The 22,094-nt window shown below is 42.7% G+C and overlaps 1 protein-coding gene and 1 long non-coding RNA gene across 5 annotated transcripts in view; one reads left to right on the forward strand and one right to left on the reverse strand.

The window, feature by feature from the left end:
• Positions 1 to 22,094, reverse strand: part of celf6 (CUGBP Elav-like family member 6) — a 143,819-nt gene that overhangs the window by 34,482 nt on the left and 87,243 nt on the right. For 2 of the 3 annotated variants that reach the window (XM_050046687.1, XM_050046696.1), the window contains exons 2-4: positions 20,989 to 21,037; positions 8,918 to 9,046; positions 4,871 to 4,950 (exon numbers count right to left, since the gene is read on the reverse strand). In XM_050046687.1, coding sequence (XP_049902644.1) covers positions 4,871 to 4,950; positions 8,918 to 9,046; positions 20,989 to 21,037 — 258 coding nt within the window. The remainder of the gene's footprint in view (positions 1 to 4,870; positions 4,951 to 8,917; positions 9,047 to 20,988; positions 21,038 to 22,094) is intronic. The other variant, XM_050046678.1, reaches the window with a different exon arrangement.
• The window catches only part of LOC126391786 (uncharacterized), a 155,586-nt gene that overhangs the window by 4,859 nt on the left and 128,633 nt on the right, over positions 1 to 22,094 (forward strand). The window lies entirely within an intron of this gene.

Genomic DNA, 22,094 nt, shown 5'->3' on the forward strand with positions numbered 1-22,094 from the left:
ACCGAACATGACAATGTCTGCAATTTGCTGGGTGCTGTCGGCCTGCCCCCGGCTCTGCCATTTGAAGTTTTGCCACCTGTGCCTCTGCAGCCTTACTGTAATTCAACAGATGAACCAGTGAGAGTGCCTGTTCTCTGCCCAATCACCTTTTAAGTTAATTTTGGAAGCACCTGCAATCTGCAATAAACATCAATTAAAGCTATGACCCGATCTATCAGCGCATGCCCTTCGGTGGCATCCCTTGCCCTTAAGCTTCATTAAAGCCTTTCATTTTGGGCCAGCGTATTTTGGTGCAGGTATTATTTATGGCATGTGTGCGTGTGCCAGGTAACACAGATGCTGTTGAGAGAACATTAAGAGGGAGAGAGAGACAGAGAGGGAGTGAGAGACAACTCTTTGTTCAAGGTTCATCCAGACCTCACAGCTGGCAGCAGGCAGTGAGCAGAGCAGCCCACTCTCTGAATCCTGCCTCCTGTTAGTCTGTTGTTGACGACATGTGGCAGTGATATTATCCAAATTAACTGCATCCCCCATCGGTACCAAAGCCTTAGTTGGATACTAATGGCCACCTTGCCTATTAATCTGAGAGAAAGTTGGATTTGGGGAGAGGAGGATAACAGGTGCAGGGATAGACGGAGAGAGATATGGATAATATAGATTATTAATGAACTTTTGGATGGCTCTTGATCTGCCCCAGGTCTGTTTGGGGCTCCATATGTTGCCTTGGACAGTTCATCTGCAGCAGACCTACGGTGGCTCAGTGGCCCAATCTAATGCAACTGTTCCTGAGCTACATCAACACAAAGAAAGTGCGCAAAAGTAGTCCACACGAGCCAAGTTTTGATCCGTAAAAGAAAGAAAAAACCAGCAAAGGAGTCCAATTATGTAAATCTTCCGAATGTAAACATATTCTGTTGATTGAGTCAACAAGATATTTTGAGTACAAGGTAAATATCTTGATTACAATTAAATTTCAGTAAGAGGCCTGTCATAATTGTGCACGATCAGTGTGAAACATGATTATTCTTTGGCTCGTGGCCCACTGCTTATTAAATTTTGACCCTTGCGGTTTACACGCCAAAAAGTTTGGTCTTTACTGAGCACAACAACCACACGCAAAGTTAAACCCACTCTACCACTTATTTCCCTCCCTCACTACTTCAATGTAATGCAAAATGAGGCGGCATCAAAAAGATGTGTAAATTACATCTGGCTTCCAGGACACTATCTAGCTGCCAGGAAGCGCCCGTAAATATTTATTGCGGAACATCAGTGAAGTGTGTGAAGGTGCGGATGTCTGCCAGAAAGAGTGTGTGCTCATGTGTGTGTCCAGCTGTGCAGCACTCAACACACACCAAGCACTGGCAGGGAGATGCTTTGTAATTCATCATTTCTTTTACTTAAGCCCTTTTTGGTGGCCTTGTTCAAGCCTGACAGAAGTATATCCAATTCGTAATTAACTGTAGCTTGACAAGAGTTACAGGTTTGGTGGCCTCATTCTTCAACTGAACAAATAAACATCAACTAATGCTATTTCGTGCAGCTCATGAGTACTGTGTATCAAACACCATTTACTCCACAGTTCATTGTATACTTAGCTAAACTATGTCACAAAGCACATTTACATCAACATTGATTGTGTGGTGCAATACAGTCCACTGACCACAGTGATTGTGGCACCATTCTCTTGCATTGCATGTGAGGTCTTCTCCTCTCATTACATGCCAACATGTTTGGTTGGTCAGTGTGTGTTGTCACAATACCTGTGTTTGTGTCCTAAGTCAGTTGGACTGAGCGACGATACAACCACTATTAAAGCGTATTCCTCAACATATCAAGATGAATACCCCAGCCCTGGGTAGATGATACCCAGATTATGAAGAATAAATGTATTAGGCTAGAAGTTAATGGGAGGCTGATAAACTGCAAGTGTCCCACAATATTATGAAGGACTTAATGCTGAAATGTCAGGAAGCAGTTAAGGAAGCAAAAGCGGCTTATTAATCTGACCTCATTTTGAAGATCCATCCTAACTCTAGGGTGCTTTTCAATATTATTGACTTACTTGTTAACCTCCCTTCTAGTCACTGTAATGAAGCCTCCCTTGATAAGTGGTTTCAAGTGTTTAAAGTGTTTAATATTCTTTAACAAAAAGTAGACCCCTGACAGGGGCCAAACTGTCACTGTTAATGCAATGCAATGAGTTGTTTTCAAGTCAATTCTCCCATGTTGCCGGAGGATGCAGTAACTTGTATGTCCCCATCCATATTCAAATATATTCAGCCTGTGTGTTATCTATTATCTATGGCACTCTGTAGTTTTTTAAACATGCAGTTGGTCTCAGAGAAAGTTTTAACTTTCATTAGAAAATCTTTACAACAATATCCACCCTTCATCTTTTTCCTCAGGTAAATTGAGACTCTAAGTTTTCAATCCAGTCTAATTTTTTAACATTTACTGTATTCATGCATGAATCTACTTGGATATATCAAAAGCAAACAAAAAAGTTTTACTATTATGCTGATGACACACATTTATATGTAGGTGTACAGAATTTGAACACTACCTGTCTCACCAGTCATATAAATTGCCTAGACAGCATACAAAGTGTCAAAAGTTAATTACACCAATTCTGAGATAATCTTTTTTTGGCCTACTACCTCAATTAAATTCCTTCACCATGAAGATGACACAATGTCTCCCGATGTAAAGCCACTAATTTCACACTAATTTTACTTTTCAGGAACAGGTTAAGAGAGCTGTTCAAATTATTAACTTTTGACAGCGTACTATTTCCCCATGAAAAGAGAAGCATTGTAATCTTTAAGTAATAAGAAAATAGTTGTCCGTGCTTCAGTTTGTTTTTCTTAAGCTCAAAAAGTTTTGTCTAGCATATGTCTCCCTCTTCCACAACATCATCCCGTTTTACACTTTTACAATGAGCTGTCATTGTCAGAGGTGAATTTTCCTCAGCTGTATCACTTATATCAAAGACATTTTATCTCATGTTGCATCCAGAGTTCTTGTGGCAGCTTGCCTTAAGCTTATTCACAGTCTGCTTAAAGTTGAGAGCTAGATTTGTACTTTTGTAATTCTTTTATTCATATGTCTTATTACCTCCACCAAGGAGGTTATGTTTTCGCCGGCGTTGGTCTGTTTGTTTGTCTGCAAAATAACTCAAAAAGCTATTTGATGATGATTAACGGATTTTGATGAAATTTTCAGGAAAGGTGGATAATGGGACAAGGAACAGATGATAAAGCTTTGGTGGTGATCGGTTGAAGCAAAGTGGATAAAATAATAAATAAAGTCTATCGTCTGACAGCCTCAGCAGCAATTCCAATTTCTAGAGATGGTGAAAATAGCGCCATCTGGTGGCAGGAAATCACATCTTGTTCTACTTGCTAAATATTGTTGGAATTCTAAAGTTGAAATGAATGTTCTGTGTTGGAAAAAAAGTGAAAAATACAAAAAAAAAACATATTATATTCTGTGTTAGTACAAAATAAAAACGAAATAAATACACCACAGTGTCTCCATGGTGAAGGCATATATAACCTAATAATGATAGTGATGCAAATAACCTAATTGTGATGCAGGCTGCAAAATCTGATGCAGGGGGGGGTATCACCTACTTGGCGGAGGTCTGCACTCTCCGAGTGCTTTTCTAGTTTTGCTTTTGTGTCTCTTTCTGGTATTTTCTCTCTAGTTGGTGGACCAATCCAGGACTAAAATAACAGTGAATGCTGAATTATAGCCAGAAAAGTTCATTGGGATTCTGTGGTCTGGGCATGTAAGTAGGGCAATTGGTAGCTACCACATTAGCTATGATAACCTGAAAAGCTTAAGGCTCTTTGTGAGTTTGTTTTTGGGTCTTACTATACTCCTACTATAATCTAAAATCTTGTATAGCATTTTATATGGCATGTAACAATGAAAATGAACCAAAGAACAAACAGAACCTACAGTATCATACTTGAACTGTACAGTATATACGTAGGTCTTTCATTTCTATGTCCATCATTCCACAACTTCAGTTTCAACTTTATACATAACTGACATTTTATTTGTATATACAGCACAATGTCACCTGAGGACACATTGGAGGATTCATGTGCAATGCACAGTAATCATATCTTTATAAGAGTGTGAATGTAAACACTCTCTATCAGTCTGCTGAAAAGGTAGTCTGAATAGCAGGAGAAGGAAATGGATATTGAGTGAAAAGACAGATACAGAGTATGCAGCTGTGCACTGTAAGGTGGCGGATGCTGACAGTGGGAATCTTGTGTGCGATAACACACAGCGAGGATGTATGTGAGTCTGTGGATTGTTGATGTGCTTTGAAAAGATTCACTGTGGTGACTGTATATATATGTTCACGTATATATGGATTTACTACGTGGTAGAAGAGAGCAGATGAAGAAATAGATACGCAGACTGATAATAGGTATTCTGGTTTCTTTTGTGTGCATGCTTTAGTCTTAAATGTATGAGATATTTTCCAGACGCATAAAAAAGACATTCAGTATTGAATTTTTAAAAGGGGCATGCACCCTCCAGTGGGTGTATGCATATGGAATAGAAAACTTTAAAGCAAGGCTTGGTCAGTGTCTGTCTCTTGGAAAGGCAGAAAAACAGAATCCAAAAACTCCACCGATCTTTGTTGTAAACTTTATCCCAGTCTATCTCAAACATTTCATAGAAGCGGAACCACAGGCAAAACAGCTGGCATAAGTGACATCATATCTCTTGCAAAACTTTCTCTTTGTCTGTCCACATCAACAGTAAAAGCAATTGTTTGCAACTGCGTTGCAATAAACTTGACACTTAATTCTGTTGTAACATTTGTTATGAGCGTTTTACTTACAGGCATAGTCTGTCCACCATGCAAGCTGTTTATGGCGGCCTGCGCTTCTGCGTGGCTGGAGAACTTGACAAAGGCGCAGCCTGTATACACAGAAAACGAGAGAAATAGAAAGGAGGGGCACAACATCAGGGAGATGGCCTTGAATATGGGGGAAAAACACCATTCATTACCATTGTTTTCATGTTATCTGGTTTGTAAATATATTCTGCCATTTGTGTGTTCAGCGCATAACTCTGAATAAATCAGTCTAATTGTAGTGAAGGCATTAGCTGCGTGGAACATCCTGTCCCTCGCCCATTTCTAATTCCACCCCCTCCACTTCAGAGCGTAGAGCCAAGGCATTTACTATCCTGACTTGTTTGTGATTATTAATCTGTTTAATATTTACACATTGTGATTTGTGTGCAGTCACTCATAAAAGAGATTATGATGACAAAGGCATAGTATTATAATCTGCCTATCTAACCGAATCTTTGCTTGCATGTAATTTCGGATGGTAGGGGGGTGTGGGGGGGCTTTGCTCAAGGGGCATTCAAATCATCTTAAATCTGTTGTGTAGTTAATGCACAAAAGGAAAAGTCAACATAAAAAGTTGGCCGGAAGACAAGGGAACGGGTGTTGGCAGCGGTGTTCTGGAGCCTCATTGCATTAACATTTCAAATGATGTTAAAAATGATTCAAGTAGATAATAATAATGCACAATATGTTTTTAGGAAGGTTACATATCCTAACTACATGATTAATTAGTGTATCAGTGTGTAGGTAAGGACAGGCACTGAACTACTACAACATAAAGAGAAGTGAAATACAGTGGAACTGAAATGTGGTAATTTTCCAAAAGCCATTAAATTAAACAGGAGCTATTTCTCTAAGCTTTATGGTCGTCATAGACTGCACAAGGTATTCTGTTATGTCCTATTCTTATCCTTGCCTTCAGGTAGCTCATGTGTTAAGTCAAGAGATACCTAATTAACAAACTCGTGGATTAATTCTGCCCCCTTTTCATTAATCGAGCAGCACCAGTGTCTTAGAACCAGACAGGCTTTTCCGGAGTTCAATCCCTGGGTTCTTTATATCTGCTGATACCTATTTAAAACGGTTATATACGTTCATATACATTTATCCACTCTACTTTCCCAAAGGAGTCATGATGATTCATTTAAATTACAAACACTGATAGGTAGGCTCAGGGGATGTTTTGTATCTGGCAGTGACCCATTCACTTATGCATCTCAGGAGTCAGCTTTGCTTCCCAGGCAAACAAATTAATAATTTCCTGACAAAATCAAGAAGATTGAACTGAGGGACATGCAGTATGTGCACAATCAATGGAAGACAATTTCCACCTTTACCTGAGGCTTTCCATCCACATTCCAGACACACAATAAATGGTAAGCAGTTGAAACTGTTGTGTGCGGAAATGTTATGAATAGTAAAGGGCATGTGTTTCCTGTACGGTCAAATGTTCTCAAAGCTGTATAGATCTACAGAGGCGCACAGATAAGTCAAAAAAGCCTTTGATTCTGTCACAGCACTCTAGCACCCTTTTACTTCACTTGAACGCCCCTCCGGGTAGAGGCAGGAAAGGTCTTCATTTGTCCAACTGAAATGCATCAGCCTACTGTGTGCCATTTGACTGCAAGTCTGTCTTTGAAGGAACAAACGCATTTAACCTTTGTAGTTGAAATAATAAGGGGCAGTTTGCTCATGCAAAAGCCTTTTGGTTTTGTGAGGCAAGATAACTTGCTGTTGGTTCCCTAACAAGGCTATCAGATATTGTGCCAGAATCCCAGTGACCTCAGCAGCTCAGCCCAACCAGAAAGACGCTCAAAACCGCAGGGCTTGGCGAACGCCATCAATGGCAAAGTCATGTCAAACATACAATGTCCTCAGATTTCTCCACCAAAAAGCCAATGCTGTAGCCTTGCTTTTCCTGACCTAGAAAAAAAAAAGTTAAGGGACACAGAGCACAACATCTCAAAAGAATTGGAAGTGCTACAGCCTCATAAATTATAGTGCACATTTGAGTTTTTGAATTTGATGGCTCAGAATGAGTTGGGGGAAAAGGAAAAAGAGAGATTGTATTGCTTTCAAGCGAGAGGATCTGCACTGCCTTTTGAATTCCCGGGGTAATAATATGTATGCATGAATTCCATCCCGCTGGATGGGTGACATTTATAACACAACTTAATTATAGACCTAAAAGCCATCTCTCTATTTTTCCTGACAATTCAGGGCTCTATTCAACTCTGGCAGCAAGTGTTGCACTTTGAAAGTACTTTGAGGAGCAGAGCCATAGAGAGATGGATGTTAAACTTCTCGGCCTTTTTATTGGGTGAAGAGGGGTGCTGAAAAGCTTCTGAGTAGCATAAATTTACATCAACAGGGGACAAAGCCTCCATCATGGAACAGATAGCACTGTCAATTTCAAGGTCTGTCTCATTCAAATTACGGGAACCTCATCCCAAGCGAGGCGGCTGGCAAAATAATTTGCCGTAACATCCCGTAATGATTGCGTGGGACTGTTGCACAGTGAGTGATAGGACCAGATACCTATATATGAGACCTTTGTCTGGTGGTAGCATACATAGTTAACGTTGCTCTATAGTCTTCCATTTCATAGCAATGAGAACTTGAAGAAAAGGCAATGATCAAGCCGGTGATAATAAAGACAAATACCAACACAGGGGACGTATGGCATGTGAAGAGAGGAGAAGGAAAAAGAGATGAGGTGGGGGGTGCAGGAGGGTGAAAAGGAGTGAAAGTGAGAATGAGGGAGAAAACTAGCTCCTGTCTGACACGGCAGCACCGGCCTTATTTCATTTTATGTGCTGTCAATCAGCTTGAGGCATCTGAGCAGACAGGAAGAGAGGGAGCCAGAGAGGGAGGCAGAGACAGTGAAAGAGGAAACAAGCCAGGGAGAAAGAAAGGTAGTGGGCCGGTGGGGCGACGCAGAGCAATAGACCCGGGATTAACAGTGAGAGGAACAGATGTAGACACAGATAGGTGTGTGGTTCGGTATAGCCAGCCTTTCTCTTTGATATACTCAGAAGACTTGCGCATTATCAACCCCTCTCCCTTTCCTTCCCACACGTCCTTTTCACACATCCAGGTGCTTCATATAGGAGAATAAATCACAGTCAACAAAGAGAAAGGAAGGTAGAGGTTCCGAGCAATATCACCGGCGTTATCGCTCCAAATACGGCTGTGAGACAGAGACCCATCAAAGGATGATGGGGAGGGGGGCTCTCGCTCTCTCAGAACAATTCCACCTGCATCGCACATTTCACAGCCATCTTTAATTTGACCACGCTCTACTAACTAAATAGCACATAAGCCACAGACATGAATGCATAAGCTGTTCCTGAATGCTGGCAAATCTGCCGCACAGTGAGTGACAGCAGCAAAACCCAGAGCCTGGCTGCTTTATTTACAGTAGGACATTATCGTCCAATGGGGTCTCTGGGGAGGGATGACGGGAATGTGGGAAACAAACATGATTACACCCCTCCACTTTTCAGATAACAGGAAGAGAGGGAGGGAAGGAGGGAGGAGGAGGGGTGAGCTGAAAGACGAGGTGTTGTGTGATGGATTTGTTGAGTACAAGCCCAGGGTGAGAGGAACTGCCGGGATGAAGAGACAACATGAGACGAAGTTCGGGAGGGAAAGAAAAAAGGAGTGAGGAAGGAGAGGTAGAGTGAGAACAAAAAAGGAAAGGGAAATACAGAGAGTAGTGAGAAAAGGAAAGTGGGAAGGGAGGAGGTGTCGGAGCACAGTGACAATGAGGTATGAAAGAAACGCAAGCGAGACACATAAGAGGTGGTGAAAAAACAGAATAGCTGAAGGGGAGGATGAGTTATTCAGAAGTGTATAGTGGATCGCAGACGATGTCAATGAGTGCACAGCAGGTGAAGCGTGGTTCTATAAATGTGAGGAGCAGAAAGAGAAAGAGAGACAGCACACGAACATACAGACAGACAGACAGAGGGATTAAAAGGAGGAACAGACAGGGAAAAACAAAAGAGTGGGAGGTGTGTGGGCTCTGACCCTTACTGGCCCCATCAGGCCCTCGCAGGACGGTGCACTCCTCGATCTGGCCGAAGGTCTCGAACAGCCGCCGGACGTCATCCTCGCTCTGCTGCTTGCCGAGCATTCCCACAAACAGCTTCCTGTCTTCTGGATAGGAAGAGAGGAAGGGGGAGGAAGAGGGGGAGGGAAAGGAGGCAGGGTGGAAGAGAGGAAAGAACAGACAAATGCTACAGCTGATGGCACCGTTCTGCTGAGCTGAGAGGAACTTGTGCAACTCAAACCCCCCCTTTTATCAGCAGTCTGCTGTGTTGAGCCTATGCTGCTGCTGCTGCTGCTGCTGCTGCTGCTGCTGTTGCTGCGGCGGCGGCTGTTGTTGTTGTTATTGTTGTTGATCTTACTGTTGTGTGGTGTGCCACCCCACCCTGGTATGAGGGAGATATATTCCTGTTTCCAGTGAGCTATTCAAGTCTGCCACGGTGACGTTTGATACAGATGATGTTTGGAGCTCTGTGGGTTTCAGGTAAAGGTAGAAAGAGAGCGGGAATATTTTGCACAGGTAGACAAACTCTTAGATCGTCTGGATGCTTAAGTCACTGAGTTGAAAGAGAACATGGAACAAGAACATGGTATTACACTTTCTCATCACCAAAGGAGTAGGAATTATAATAAGCAAGAGTAAACTCTGCAGCACAATCCATCCCGTTATAAACTCGGAAAAAGTAAGAAAACTAAGCGTGCACTGGTTTCCCATTCAAGACTATACTCTCATCCGCTCCACTTTGCGCTGACTATAATATGTCCAATATGTTGTATGGAGACAAATTTAAGGCTCTCACATTTCCTCAATGTGAATGCCCATAGGACACTTGCATTCAAGGAACAAATGCTTTGGAAAAGGAGTCAAGTGGAATTAAAAAATTAACACGATTCTGCGCACTGCCCAGTGTTGGCCGCCCAGAAATAACAGATGAAGCTTTTCAGTGTAAAGTTGTTTGTGGATAATTATCAGCCAAAGGTTTGCAGATTTGTCATTTTTCAACTCCAGCAAATACAAAGTGAAATTAAGCGTGACTCTAATTCGCAATTCAAAGAATGAATTTGTCTTCCTACTATTTTGTGCACACACTGCATAATTCTATATAAATGTATACAAGTTATAACCATGACCGTGACCTATTGCTTTCACAGCCCACTGAAGGAGGAGGGTGTTTGCAGAAAGCATCGCAAAACAGTTTAACTATGAAAGCCAAAAGGTCTAGTTCTCGTGCCTTGAAACAAACAAAAAATTGCAAAGCATTGCAGCAGGTAGTTTTTATTGTGATATAGGAACTTCTCACAATATATTTCTGTTGAACCTGTGGTTTAATTAGCAAGTTTTCTGTCCACTATGATGAGTAGGTTACCTTATTTTTTGTGCCAACAATAGAAAAATGTTGCCAAGACGCTTGTGAGATGCTTGGAGCAGATCTATTCTTTAATGGTCATATATTGGTGACTAATTCTGTACAATAAGGTGTGTGAACTTAAAAAGCAATGTTAGGTATAAATCATGGAAATAGCAGGGCTACATTCTGTCCGTCAAACTGACATCTGTTGTAAACTTTATCAGTAGGAAAAGGTCATGGGCAAAGTTCCCTTTGTACAGTCTAAATGTTAGCAGAGTCTGGTGTGATTTAACATTAAGTACTGATTTTTCCAAATTTCCCAACTGATATTAAACTGAAGTGAAATTTGCAGTGTTGTTCCTCATTACCGTTGAAGGGCAGCTCCACCCACACCAATGTCTTCCCTGCCACTACATGTCAAAGTTGGTTCCTGAGCTCCAGACGGGGGCACTCTGGCTCAGATGTATGGGCTCTATACCACTACACTTTGGCCAGCCAGAAAGCTGGATTTTTCTAATTAATCTTCCCAGTGCCCTGGCATTAGACAGTGCATTCATCTTCTTTACATCTTTTACATTATGCATCCCCTATTCCGCTGTGTTGTGGAATGAAATGGCTACTAGCAAGAACCCATCGCCAGAACTGATGGAAAGTGGCAGGAAGAGGAAGAAGAGTTTATTGGAAATGACACTGTTGATCTTCAGTGTGAGTCATTTGACTGGTAGGGAGCGGGCGAGGAGCGGAGGGCGAGAGCATCACCTGGGCCTCGACAGATGTGACGCCTCCTGTACCTGCCAGGCCCCATTAGACGCAGCTGTTCTAAAAATAAAGCACCAGGGCTTCCTTTTTGCAGCGGGGAAATCGGATCCTGTTCCATTCCTGTAAAGTTCAAATGAGACACGTGCCTGCTACCCGCTTGGCCACACAAATGAGCACCTGCATAATCAATAAGGCCATGCTGCCTGGTCTCTACTGCCAGTGTTGTAGCTGTGGTGTCAGTCCATGTTCCTGTAGTCACGCCTCACACAGCAGGGATTCTCAAACCCGCCAGCTGAGCCTGGTACTACAACTCATTACTGTCCCTCCTCCCTTGGAGCTCCAGGGTTGGAAGTGAGCGAGAACCCAGAGGAGATAACCACAGAGACAGCCACTTATGCTGTTGACTAGGATTTAGCAAAGACCGACAGGCGGACAGACATGTTGCTGGATATTGGGCATCAGCGGAGGAGCTGCGTAGCTGTAAAGTCAGCCTTGAACAGGTGTTGGGGAGAAATGAGCTTGACCCCTGTCCATGGCAGCAAAGGTGAAACATGAAATGAGGCAACAGTCTGTCTAGAGAACACATGACTTTGCCTCCATTGTCCCTCCATCTTTCAGATTTTCACTGAGGTGTCACTGTTACAACTTAAACGGGCAGAGTGCAGTTTTACAGGCCTCCTGCAGTGTGTTAATGTTTTGGGACAAAAGTCTCATCTCGGTCCTGGCCCGAGGAGATCTAATGGCGGCTTTACAAGGCTAATTAACAAGCCATGAGCGAAGTAATGAACTTTCCAAATGTGCTGGCAAACGCAAAAATAAATTACACCCCAGTGAAGGCATTAAAGGAAGTGCGAGTGTACTTGGGAGCCTTCCTTTGGGAGAGCCACGGTGAGAAAATGAATTTGGAGCTGCTATCTTTTCATTGCCTGACCTAAGAGTGTCTCAGTCGGCCCACTGCATGCCCTGGCCAGAGTATAGATTGCTATTAATTAGTCCACTTTGCACCTGTCTCCAAAGCAGCTCTTATTGGATTTTGCATGTTCTCGCTCATCTCCTATGGCCACTCGCAAGCTTTAAATTGGCATTTTATGAATATGAATAAATATCTTGTAATGCACCCTTTGCACAAGGATATGACTCCATGACTCCAAAGAACTATCCATTAAAAGTGGGGAGAAGAGGGAAAAAAAGAATACTTTTCTCAAGCACAGTCATGTATTTGCATTAAGAGGGGTGAGGACCTTCCTATGGAACTGTCTGAGGATACAGAAGTGTGACAGAACTCATTGAGCTGACTGTTTGACCTCTTGGTACTTATCTCTCATTGAGAGGGGCTCATCTTATCCCTCTAACAGAGCTGAGCCACACAGCTGGAGAACATTTGAGCTCTACAGCACTCTGCTCTACTCTGAAGAGACCTTTGTAATCTGCACTTTCAAACGTTGTCGCTACTTTAAAATAATAATGTGTGTGTGCCTGTGTGTGTGTGGTAGTTATAAAGGCTGGCTACATCGTTTTGATGTTTTCTGTATTATTGTGTCCTCAAACACCACTAATTAATCCTGGAACATTTCTACTGTATACATTAAAATATAATGAGTGGATCCACGGATACAGAGGCTAAAAATGGACTTGTGTGTATGGAGAAAGATATTTTTATTTTATATACAGTATATGTATGTGTATACAGCAGAGGTGTGACCATGTCGTTGTTTTGCAAGTCACAAGTAAGTCTCAAGTCTTTCCAGTCAAGTCCCAAGTAGAGCTTAGATCGGGCCCAAAAAATCCAGCCCGACCCCACCTGAGCCCGTGCATATTCTGTCCAAGCCCGGCCCAGCCCGTCCCTTTAACTGTAATCACGAGCCCGAGCCCGGTTTTAACCCGACATTTTTTTAAGGATACGAACATGGACACTGAAGGCTGACTCAAGTCTTTCTTTCAAGTGTCGAGGTCCCTGTCTTTTTGCTGTCATATACCAGCATCGCGCTGCACTTGGTACACTTGACAAAGCCGATACACACATTGTCACTGTCAACAACTCACATGTACGCGGCCACTGACGCCGGGGCGGCCGCGGCCCCCTCCCCCAGGTTTGATAAATAGTTGGTTCCATAGCCTAGGTCTATTATGAGGAGCCCGACCCGTCCGAGCCCGAGGATAGTGGCGGGTTCAGGCTCAGGCAGAGAATCTAAGCTCTAGTCCAAAGTGAAGTGGCAAGCACTACACTTTGCTATGTTAATAATAGCCTTGACTTAGTGGTGTTTAAGTTCAAGTTGAGTTGCAAGTGCTTTTGATTTTGTAATGTAACGAGTCCACATCCTGGTATACAGTATATAAATGCCTATGACCGTGTGTGAAGACATATAACGTTATTTTCAGGCCTCGGCCATTGCACACTCACTTCCTCTCACACACAAAGTAATCCACATGTCCTCTCCTGACTGAATGTGGGAGCAATTGTGTGGAAAATGGTTCCATGTCAGTCTCCAGCCATGTCCAAACCGAGGTGACATGTGGACAGCCCCGTTTTATGAATGCAAATAAAAAAGGAGATCAAAAAAGTTATCAAAACACTACTGACATCTGACAATTGCTTGTCTCAGGAAGCCTTTTCATTTCAGCGCCCGGTATATTAAAAATTAATGGATTTTGCACAGACGCCATATGCTGTCAAGATTGATGCTTCTCTCCCTGGAATAAAGTGCTACTTGTGTTGTAGGCTGCAGTATATGCATATAGATTGTGCTTTTCCTTTCCTCTCATCTCCTTTTGTCTCTCCATTGCCCTCTCTGTATCGTTCTCTTTACCCTTTATTGTCATCCCTCACCCTCTTTCTCTTCAGGCAAAGAATCAGTTGCTGTGAAGTCTACTTTTCAGAAGTTTCTGCTTTTGTTTGCCAATAATGGGAATATTCTCTTTAAAGCATTACTCTCCTGCTCCTGTGTCGTGGTAAATATTTCTTCTTTTTTTTCTCCTTCTTTTTTTCATGATTCTATCACTTATTGCCCGCTGGCAGCAGTCAGGGAAGCTTGGTAGTAGTAAGTGTTCAGAAAGCATGGACAGCTGCATCCAACGATAAAAGATGCCTGCTAGGCCGCTGGGTGCATTTCAAATGCAGAGTAATGTTCCAGGCAGCACAACAGAGAAGTTGTGCTTCTTATGGTCTCATTAGAAAAGCCTGATGCTGGTGCGCTGCTGCCTGGGAGGCCCGCCACCAGACACGCTTGCACATGTAGGCGTACAGACCCGGTGTACAAAATGTTGGTAACGACTTCTTAATATTGAGTTAGACTTTATTTTTCATCATCTACTGTATGTCCCAGTTGTGTTAAGGCAGGAGTCTGTTTGGAATCAAAAGGTGCCATTTGCTTGCAGAATAGGCTTTTTAGATAATGAGCATTACACATTTGCACATCATGAGAGAGAGAAAAAATCCTAGAATAGCCACTTTTGGGATACATTTGATGTTGTCAAAGACTCTTTTGTAAGCTAGCATTGTTATGTCTGTTTAAATCTGGTGCTACCAGTCCTCTGGCCATGAGATGTTCGCAGCCTTAGTAGACTTAATTTCCCTTCTCTCAAATAACCTAAGGGGATAATTCACCTCTTACAAGCCTCATTAACTTAAAAAACTTTACCTCCATGCCACTTTTTTGTGATACATTGACAGATTATCATTATTTTTCATGTGAAAAAAATAGTGCTGGAAACAGTTTATCAATTGATTAATTATTATATGTTAGACAGGCAATCACTGGCAGTCAATTATATTTAATCATCAGTGAACTTAAATAATTTATCAGGTCGTTTTTTTATTTAAAAAATGCTTGTTGTCTTAAAAAGAAATAAAGTGAAGAAAAATTAAGCGGAGTGAAAAGTTCTGTATCAAGTACAGTAAAAGTACTCAGACAACAGACGGCGTTGCTACATATCCACAAATTGACTTTCTCCTTAGGAATCACTAAATTGTTATATTTACATGGCAGCATATGCTACACTCTTTTTAAAGTTAATATTAGATCAGACACATCAAGGAACAAAAGTCACAGAATAATATTTTTGATCATAAAACTTGCCAGATTACAGATTGTATTTCATACAATCTTTGAAGTTTATTCATTTGTGTGTGTGTGTGTTTCGTAAATATGGTGATGATGCACAGTAAGTGAGGGACAATTACTTGCCATAATAGCAATGAGTGAAAAGGATGACTGAAAACTGACTACATTAAAACCATTGGGAATAAATGGCTTTCAGAATGGACCAGAGAGAAACAACAAAGACAAATGGAAGCATTTTAACAAACTGAAAAACAAAGTCTTTGATGTAAAAGACATGTACGGTACTGTATCTCACAATATGCAATCGCTGGTTTACATCAACAATAATCCTACAATCTTGCCTGAGCATTGGAGTCGCCATATTTAGAGAGAATTGTAGCCGGTACAGTTTTCTGAAGTGGTGTTGAAGTTTTTCAGATTTTTTAAAGTAAGCATTGTAGCATTTCCCATATTAACAAAGTCAGATAAGACATCAGTTTGATACTCAGCAGTGCATTCAAGAAAGCAACTTAGGATCTCTGCACCTTCTGTTGTACATGGCGATGTTATGAGGTTCACCAGGGAGGTTGCCAGTATGGGTAACCTTGTCACCTGTGTTTACTTACATTCTGACATTGTTTTAGTGTCATGAATTTACAGTATGAATATTAGCTGTTAGCGTACAATTATGCTAGCATGCTAACATAAGAGCAGGGACCAACAGGCTGCAAAAGCAAAAGGCTACATAGTGGGATATTTAGTTGCACTATCAGCAGTATGAGCAACTCTTTTAAAGTTCAGGGAATCATTAAATTTGATATTACAATTACTTATAACAAGTATTGCATGATGGAGATTTAAGCACAGCATTTATATACAATACTTAATAATTTCATAGCTTTGCTCCCACTCATTTTTCAGGGTGAGACTGTTTATACGATAGTTTTCCTGTAAGCAACAGCACAGTGTTTTATTCCCATCTTACGTAATGTTAGAATTAAAAAATGCTCAGACTTGATGCATAATTCAGTGTCAATATGCACAGTTCAAGTGCAGTGTCGAAGGAGATGTAGAAATAGTAAAGTAATGTAATGTAGTGAGGTAATTAGAAAACGACCTGCATGATATATGAATCTGTTTAGCTGCATTTCTCAACCGCCACAAGCTTTCTCCCTTTGCCTTTTCCCATCATCTTCGACTACCTAATAAGCCCCATTCTACTTCTAAGTCATGTTTAGTTCCCACCCAGCTAACAGAAGTAATTAGACCCCATCCCAGTGAAAATGATGTGCAACCACACACTAAACCTTTCTGCTGCTGGTCCCAATCTGATGTATGCAAGTGGATTATCCAGTATAGTGAGGTGGTAAATGGAATAATCAGAGGAGAACAAACATTCAAATTGTCAGTGTATCAGGCACGATGAGGGGATACAGACTTCGTGTTTGTAAATGCATTACTTATACCACTAGAGCTGTCACATCCATTTACCCGGGGGAGTGGGAGGGAGGCTTTAAACCTTCTGGTATGCATGATCAAAAACTAGCACAGAACAATTGAGGAAACTTGTGAGTCTGTTGCGGCTTCTGTCCAGATATTTTAATTCCTTCTTTTCCTGCATTAGAAACTTCTCTAATGGCGAGGCCTGATCATGGAGCTCTGCAAAAAAAAAGCTGTTTAAATAAATGCCTTAAAACCTTAATTGACTACCCTTCAATGGTCACTGTTGAAATCCTGTGAATTCTTTTGCCTGTCCAAGTGTCCCCATGTCTGTGTGTATTTCTCGGCACACACATATCAACCGCTGCCAGGGTTCTTCTTGACTTTTCAGAGTTTTGCACGATCGTGTCCAGAGGCACAGAGGGATCTTTTGGCTTCATTTGCATGTAAAGTGGAGCGCGCTCTTTCTGTGGGCGTGAGGTGCCTCCAGACAGCCCCTCCCCTGTGGCCTGCCAGACTGAGCCAGCCAGCAGCCCTCACTCTTCTTCTACCTGCTGGGGTGGGGCATGACAGCACAGTGCGCAACATCTTAAGGTCCTGTCAATCTCTTCAGTGCCCCGACTGGGGTCAACCTTCTGAAGAGCAGCAGGTTGGCAAGGACAAACATGACCCATTCACAAAGACTCCCCTCAGCCAGACAGACAAAAGGCATGGATAAGATATTAAAAAGGCTCACACAGGGCCGCTGAGTATCAAATGCAGGGATTGCAATGCTCCTGGCACTGTATAAGTATCCAATAAAACAAAAGTATGGGGAGCTAATAAACAAGTAGGGTAAAGAGACTGTGTGTAGACAAATGCACTGAGAGTGGCACTTTGTGAAAAAGTCGATGTTGATGGAAGTTGCTGGGCATTTCGGGAGAGTGTTGAAACCATCTTATCGGAGTTAATAAAAGGAGAGGGTGTTGCTGGCTGACCCATCATCTCTCTTCTCATCAGTGTGGTCTCCAGTCTCACAGCAGTGGCTAGAGGAGTGGGACCTGGCTCCAAGATTGTGTTTAGATAATGGCCATCTCCAATCATAGATAATCTGGCCCCATCTTTTCTTCACAGACACAGCGGCAGACAAGGTCAGGGGGAAAAAGATTCCTGGCGAGGCGAGGAGGAGATAGGGATGGGGCGGCTCTGAGATGATTTACTGCTGAGATTCACTCAGCTGCCTCCATCACCCTCCGTTAACTTTCTCATCCTGTCGTCTCTTCCCCTCTCGCTCTTTTTATCTTCCATCTCTCGCTCCCTCGCATTCCTCCATGGGCCTTGTACTGAATCCCCACCTCTCTCACTATCACTTGCTTCATCTCTCCCTTTGCACTGCAGTACCAATGAGACAGAGAGAGGAAGAATGGGAAAGAAAAGAAACAATATATACAGAGAGAGCAAGAGATGTCTACTTTCCCTCATGTTTGTCCCTTTTGGATTGAAGCAAATTTTTTTGGTTTCAAGTGGAGATATACTGTAGCGTGTCTGTTCCTGCTCAGACCACAGAGCGAATAGGCAGAGGACCCATGCCTTCGATTGTGTCGCTGTATCTCTGAATTTAAATCACGGTTTGATAGAATTGGGCAGAAAAAAAAGAATGGTGTTAAGCGCATAAGATAAATGCGGACTTTGTGGGGAAGAGGTCGGCTGACTCAAGGAACAGAAATAGATTTAAGGACTGTGAAGCGCCCCTCCTATGCTCCATTCTTTCTTGATAATCCAAGGAAAAAATAAAATAAGACATGAGTCATTGTAATAGACAGCCAGAGAATCAGCTCTGTGATCCACAATGGCAGCCGAGCGGCAGGATTGTGCGCCCTCCCTCCACCCCCAGTCATTTTCTGAGCTCTGGTTTTACTTCCACTCCTGACACTCCCATATCCCCAGAGAGAGGACGTCTCTCAGGGACACCATGAACAAAAGAGGGGCTACTGGAGTCTCCAAATGGAGTAATGGGCCCTAATGCCTGCACAGGCACGTAATCGAGACCCCTGCACAAGTTCCCATGACAGATAATTGCTGATGTCTTGGTTGTGATAAATGTGACTCCATTCTAGAGGTACAAATGTCCTGGTGCAGCCCTGGGTTTGACAATCTGGAGGCCCCACTGGGATTGGTGAACCTGACTGCTCCTCAGCCTTACACAGATGAATCCCTTGCTACTTTCTCTCCTTTAGTCAGCCCTAGCTGGGCTGTCTATTTTCCTTTAACCACAGGCCTTCATAGTAAATCTCATTTCATTGTCAGCCGCGACTGTGGTTTACTTCCCTGGCCTGTCTGCTGACTTCCTGTTGCCATTAACGCTCAATATCTCTGTTGGGGCCTGTCTGCTTGGTCTTATTTCATTCTGTGCTGTGTCCTATCCTGTCCTCCCATATAGAAAGTTCATCTGACAGACTAGCAGGGGCTGTGCCAGCCTAAGAGCTCTCTGTATTTCATTCACACTGCCTGTTCATCTCCCTTTTCTTTCTGCTGAAAAAAAAGGGTAGTAATTGATATTGGGGCCCATCCATCCTCCCCTCTTAAGTCCAGAGATCCAATTTATCTTGGTGAGAATGCCGATTGGCTCTCGCCCAGACCTTGTCGGTCAGACTTTGCCTGTTTTTAGATGGCCGTTAATTAAAGTGCCGCCATGACAAAAATAAGATCTACACGGGGGTGTGTGTGGCAATAGAAATGGGCCATCTGATTCACACTTGACCACATAAATCAGCGAAGTGGCTCAGTCTAATCTGACCTAGGCAGTCTAAATCACCACTCTGAAATGCAAGCACAGGGCAGACACAGACCGGTCCAATTAGATCCAATTCCACCCATGTAAATCTTTAACAGGCTTAATCTGCATTAACCTCAGCGATGTTAGTCACAAATGGCTTCAGAATGATCTAGTCAATCACCATGTCAGTCAGACTAAAGATGGAGGGTGGAGGCTGCGCAAGGGAATCAGTGTAATGTCAAAGCACGATTGCACATTTAAATGTCATGACGCATGCTTTGAACATGCAGGTTTACTTTTTAAAGAAGAATATTCTTTTAAGCAAGTGATCTCACACATTGACTACGTTTACATGCACATATGACAATATTCTGTATTTGATATGGGTCATGTTAACAGCATATTCTGTTTAGATATTCTGAATCAGGCCTTATGCCGAATGTACTATTTCCAGGTAAGATGTGGGATATCCTGATGTTATTCGGGTTTTAGGACCATTCTTTGAACATGTGTGCAGCACATTCGGAATACGCATCTGAATTTGGGTCTTTACCACAGTTTGCAACGCGCAGCCTCTTTTAAACATTCTGAAAGACTTGAATATCAACAGGTTTTTGGATATGAGCAAATTTTGCAATGCTGACCTTTTCAAGAATATGCTTGGAGGTGTGAAAGAGGCAGGCTGTGTTCACGCAGTTGAACAAGTTTGCCACTGGTAGGAAACTTGATGCAAAGAAAGAAAATGGCACAAGCGGCTCCAGCTTCTCTACTATTCCGTATTTTGACGTGATAAACTTCAGGTCAGGGCATGTTAATCAGAGTATGCATAGCTGCATGTAAATGGGAATATAAGTGAAATTCAATTGCAATAGCCATGTAAACAGCTCAGTAGGAATATTGTCTTTTTTGGAATAAGGGCTGAAAGAAGAATATATATAGACATGTACACGTAGTCTTTGAATCACACTAAATCTGACTTTGGTAACTGATGGGTCTTCAATCTACCATCTAATCTATACATTTATAGTGAGTATTGTACATATGTATGTTGTTTTTATAGAAGTGAAACAGGGACTGTATATAACCGTCAATTAGTTGCGCTCTCCATCTTCTAGACATAAACAGATACTGTGCATACCACAAAAAGCTTCCAAACTCCTTAAATAATGATACTGTGCGTCCCACTTTGGAAGACTTATGCTGCCTCTTCCCTTTATTCAGTGACTAATAAATTAATACATTCAGTCAAATTGATACTGTATCACTCCTAAGTAGTAGCTCTGTGGTGTTTCTATAAGTTTGTGTGTTTGTGCTCGCCTGTGTATGTCTGGGGTGTATTCCACTGCCTCTTTTCTGTACGCAGACTTTACTATCACTCTATGGAGATCAAGGGATGGAGATCCTCCACTCCCCATTCTTTCCCATTCTTCCCCTCTCTTTTATTTGTCTCTCTCTTTCTCTCCATGTCTCGCTGTCTTGTCTTTGAACCGCTCCCAGTGACTGTGAACCTGAGACAGCCCCTCTGCTGGCACAGATGGGAAGTCAATAGAAGCAAGTGACCTATATTACGGGCTACTCTACTAACTCCCAGTGTGTCTCAAGTGAGAGCAGAATATTAAGGATTGCGTGTGCGCTGTTCCAGTGTATTTGTGCATTTGTGTGTGTTTTTTAAGGGGGGTGTGCAACGGAGACCAGGAGAAGGTTAATTACCTCCTCGTCCTTCGCTGTCGGCTGGCTTCACCTGGATGGGCCGGTTCATCTGGAGAGAGAGAGAAAGAGAGGGAGGGAAGAGAAGGGAAATCCCAGGTTAGCATGAAATGATAGGAGCAACGGCTACAATATGTGAAGTGGGTGAGAACAAGTGAAATGTGGCAGTGTTCCTGGCATTAATGTCCTGAGTTTGTCCTGCTCTGCGAGCTAAACGCAAAAATCAAACAGTGGCGATGCCGTAAAAGAGATAAATCTGTGCAGTGCTCCATGCCAACGTGTTTAATTAATCCAGGGCACTGCCTCTAGAGATGCCTGAATTCCCCTCACAGTTCAGCAGAATTAGCACTTTTCAATGACGGAGCCACACTGGGTGTCAGATGGCACTTGGAGATTAATGCCATTACATCAGCCACTCCCAGCCCCACAGGGAGAGGTCCTTTCAGGCTGGCCCTTGCTCTTCCTGTCCCCTCCTGGCTCCAGACTCCCAGTCACCAGCTATATCCTGCTCATCCCTGACCCTCAGCAATCCCTCTTTCTCTGCCTCCATCCCTTCCTGCTCTCTTTCCTCTCTACCCACAAGGCCTTTTGTGACTCACAACCAATATGCCACTGGTCTGGACAGCCAACCCCACCCTGCCCCAGCCTGCTCCTCCTGGAAGCCATTGAGAGCCACCGAACAGCGTAGCTGTGAAACAGCTTGTGAAAGGTTAACAGTAGGGAATCGATAAACAACCTTTGAAGATCCATTTTATAGTGAGGTGAAAGCAAAACGTCGCCAAGCTAACATAAAAAAAACCCTTTTAAAAACTGCACGCCGTGAATAAAAACTCCCCTGGCTCTTTTTGCTCCCCTGTCTGTGGTTTCATTTTTTTCTCACTCCCTGGAGTTTGAATATGAAAACAGAAAAACACTCGATCTTGTGCCGTCTCTGAAACAGGAATAATATCCCCTCTTTCCTTTGTGAAAAGGGTGGGTGTTAAGAGCCACCCTCGAAGACCCTTGCTTATTGAGGCTACCCACGCATATCATATTTGGCATTGTGTTTTATATTTGGCGTGGTGTTTTTTTCTGGCTTCAGTCAGCAGTGGGCCTATCTTTCTAACTAG

The sequence above is a fragment of the Epinephelus moara genome, chromosome 1 (assembly GCF_006386435.1).
Source record: "Epinephelus moara isolate mb chromosome 1, YSFRI_EMoa_1.0, whole genome shotgun sequence".
NCBI lineage: Eukaryota > Metazoa > Chordata > Actinopteri > Perciformes > Serranidae > Epinephelus > Epinephelus moara.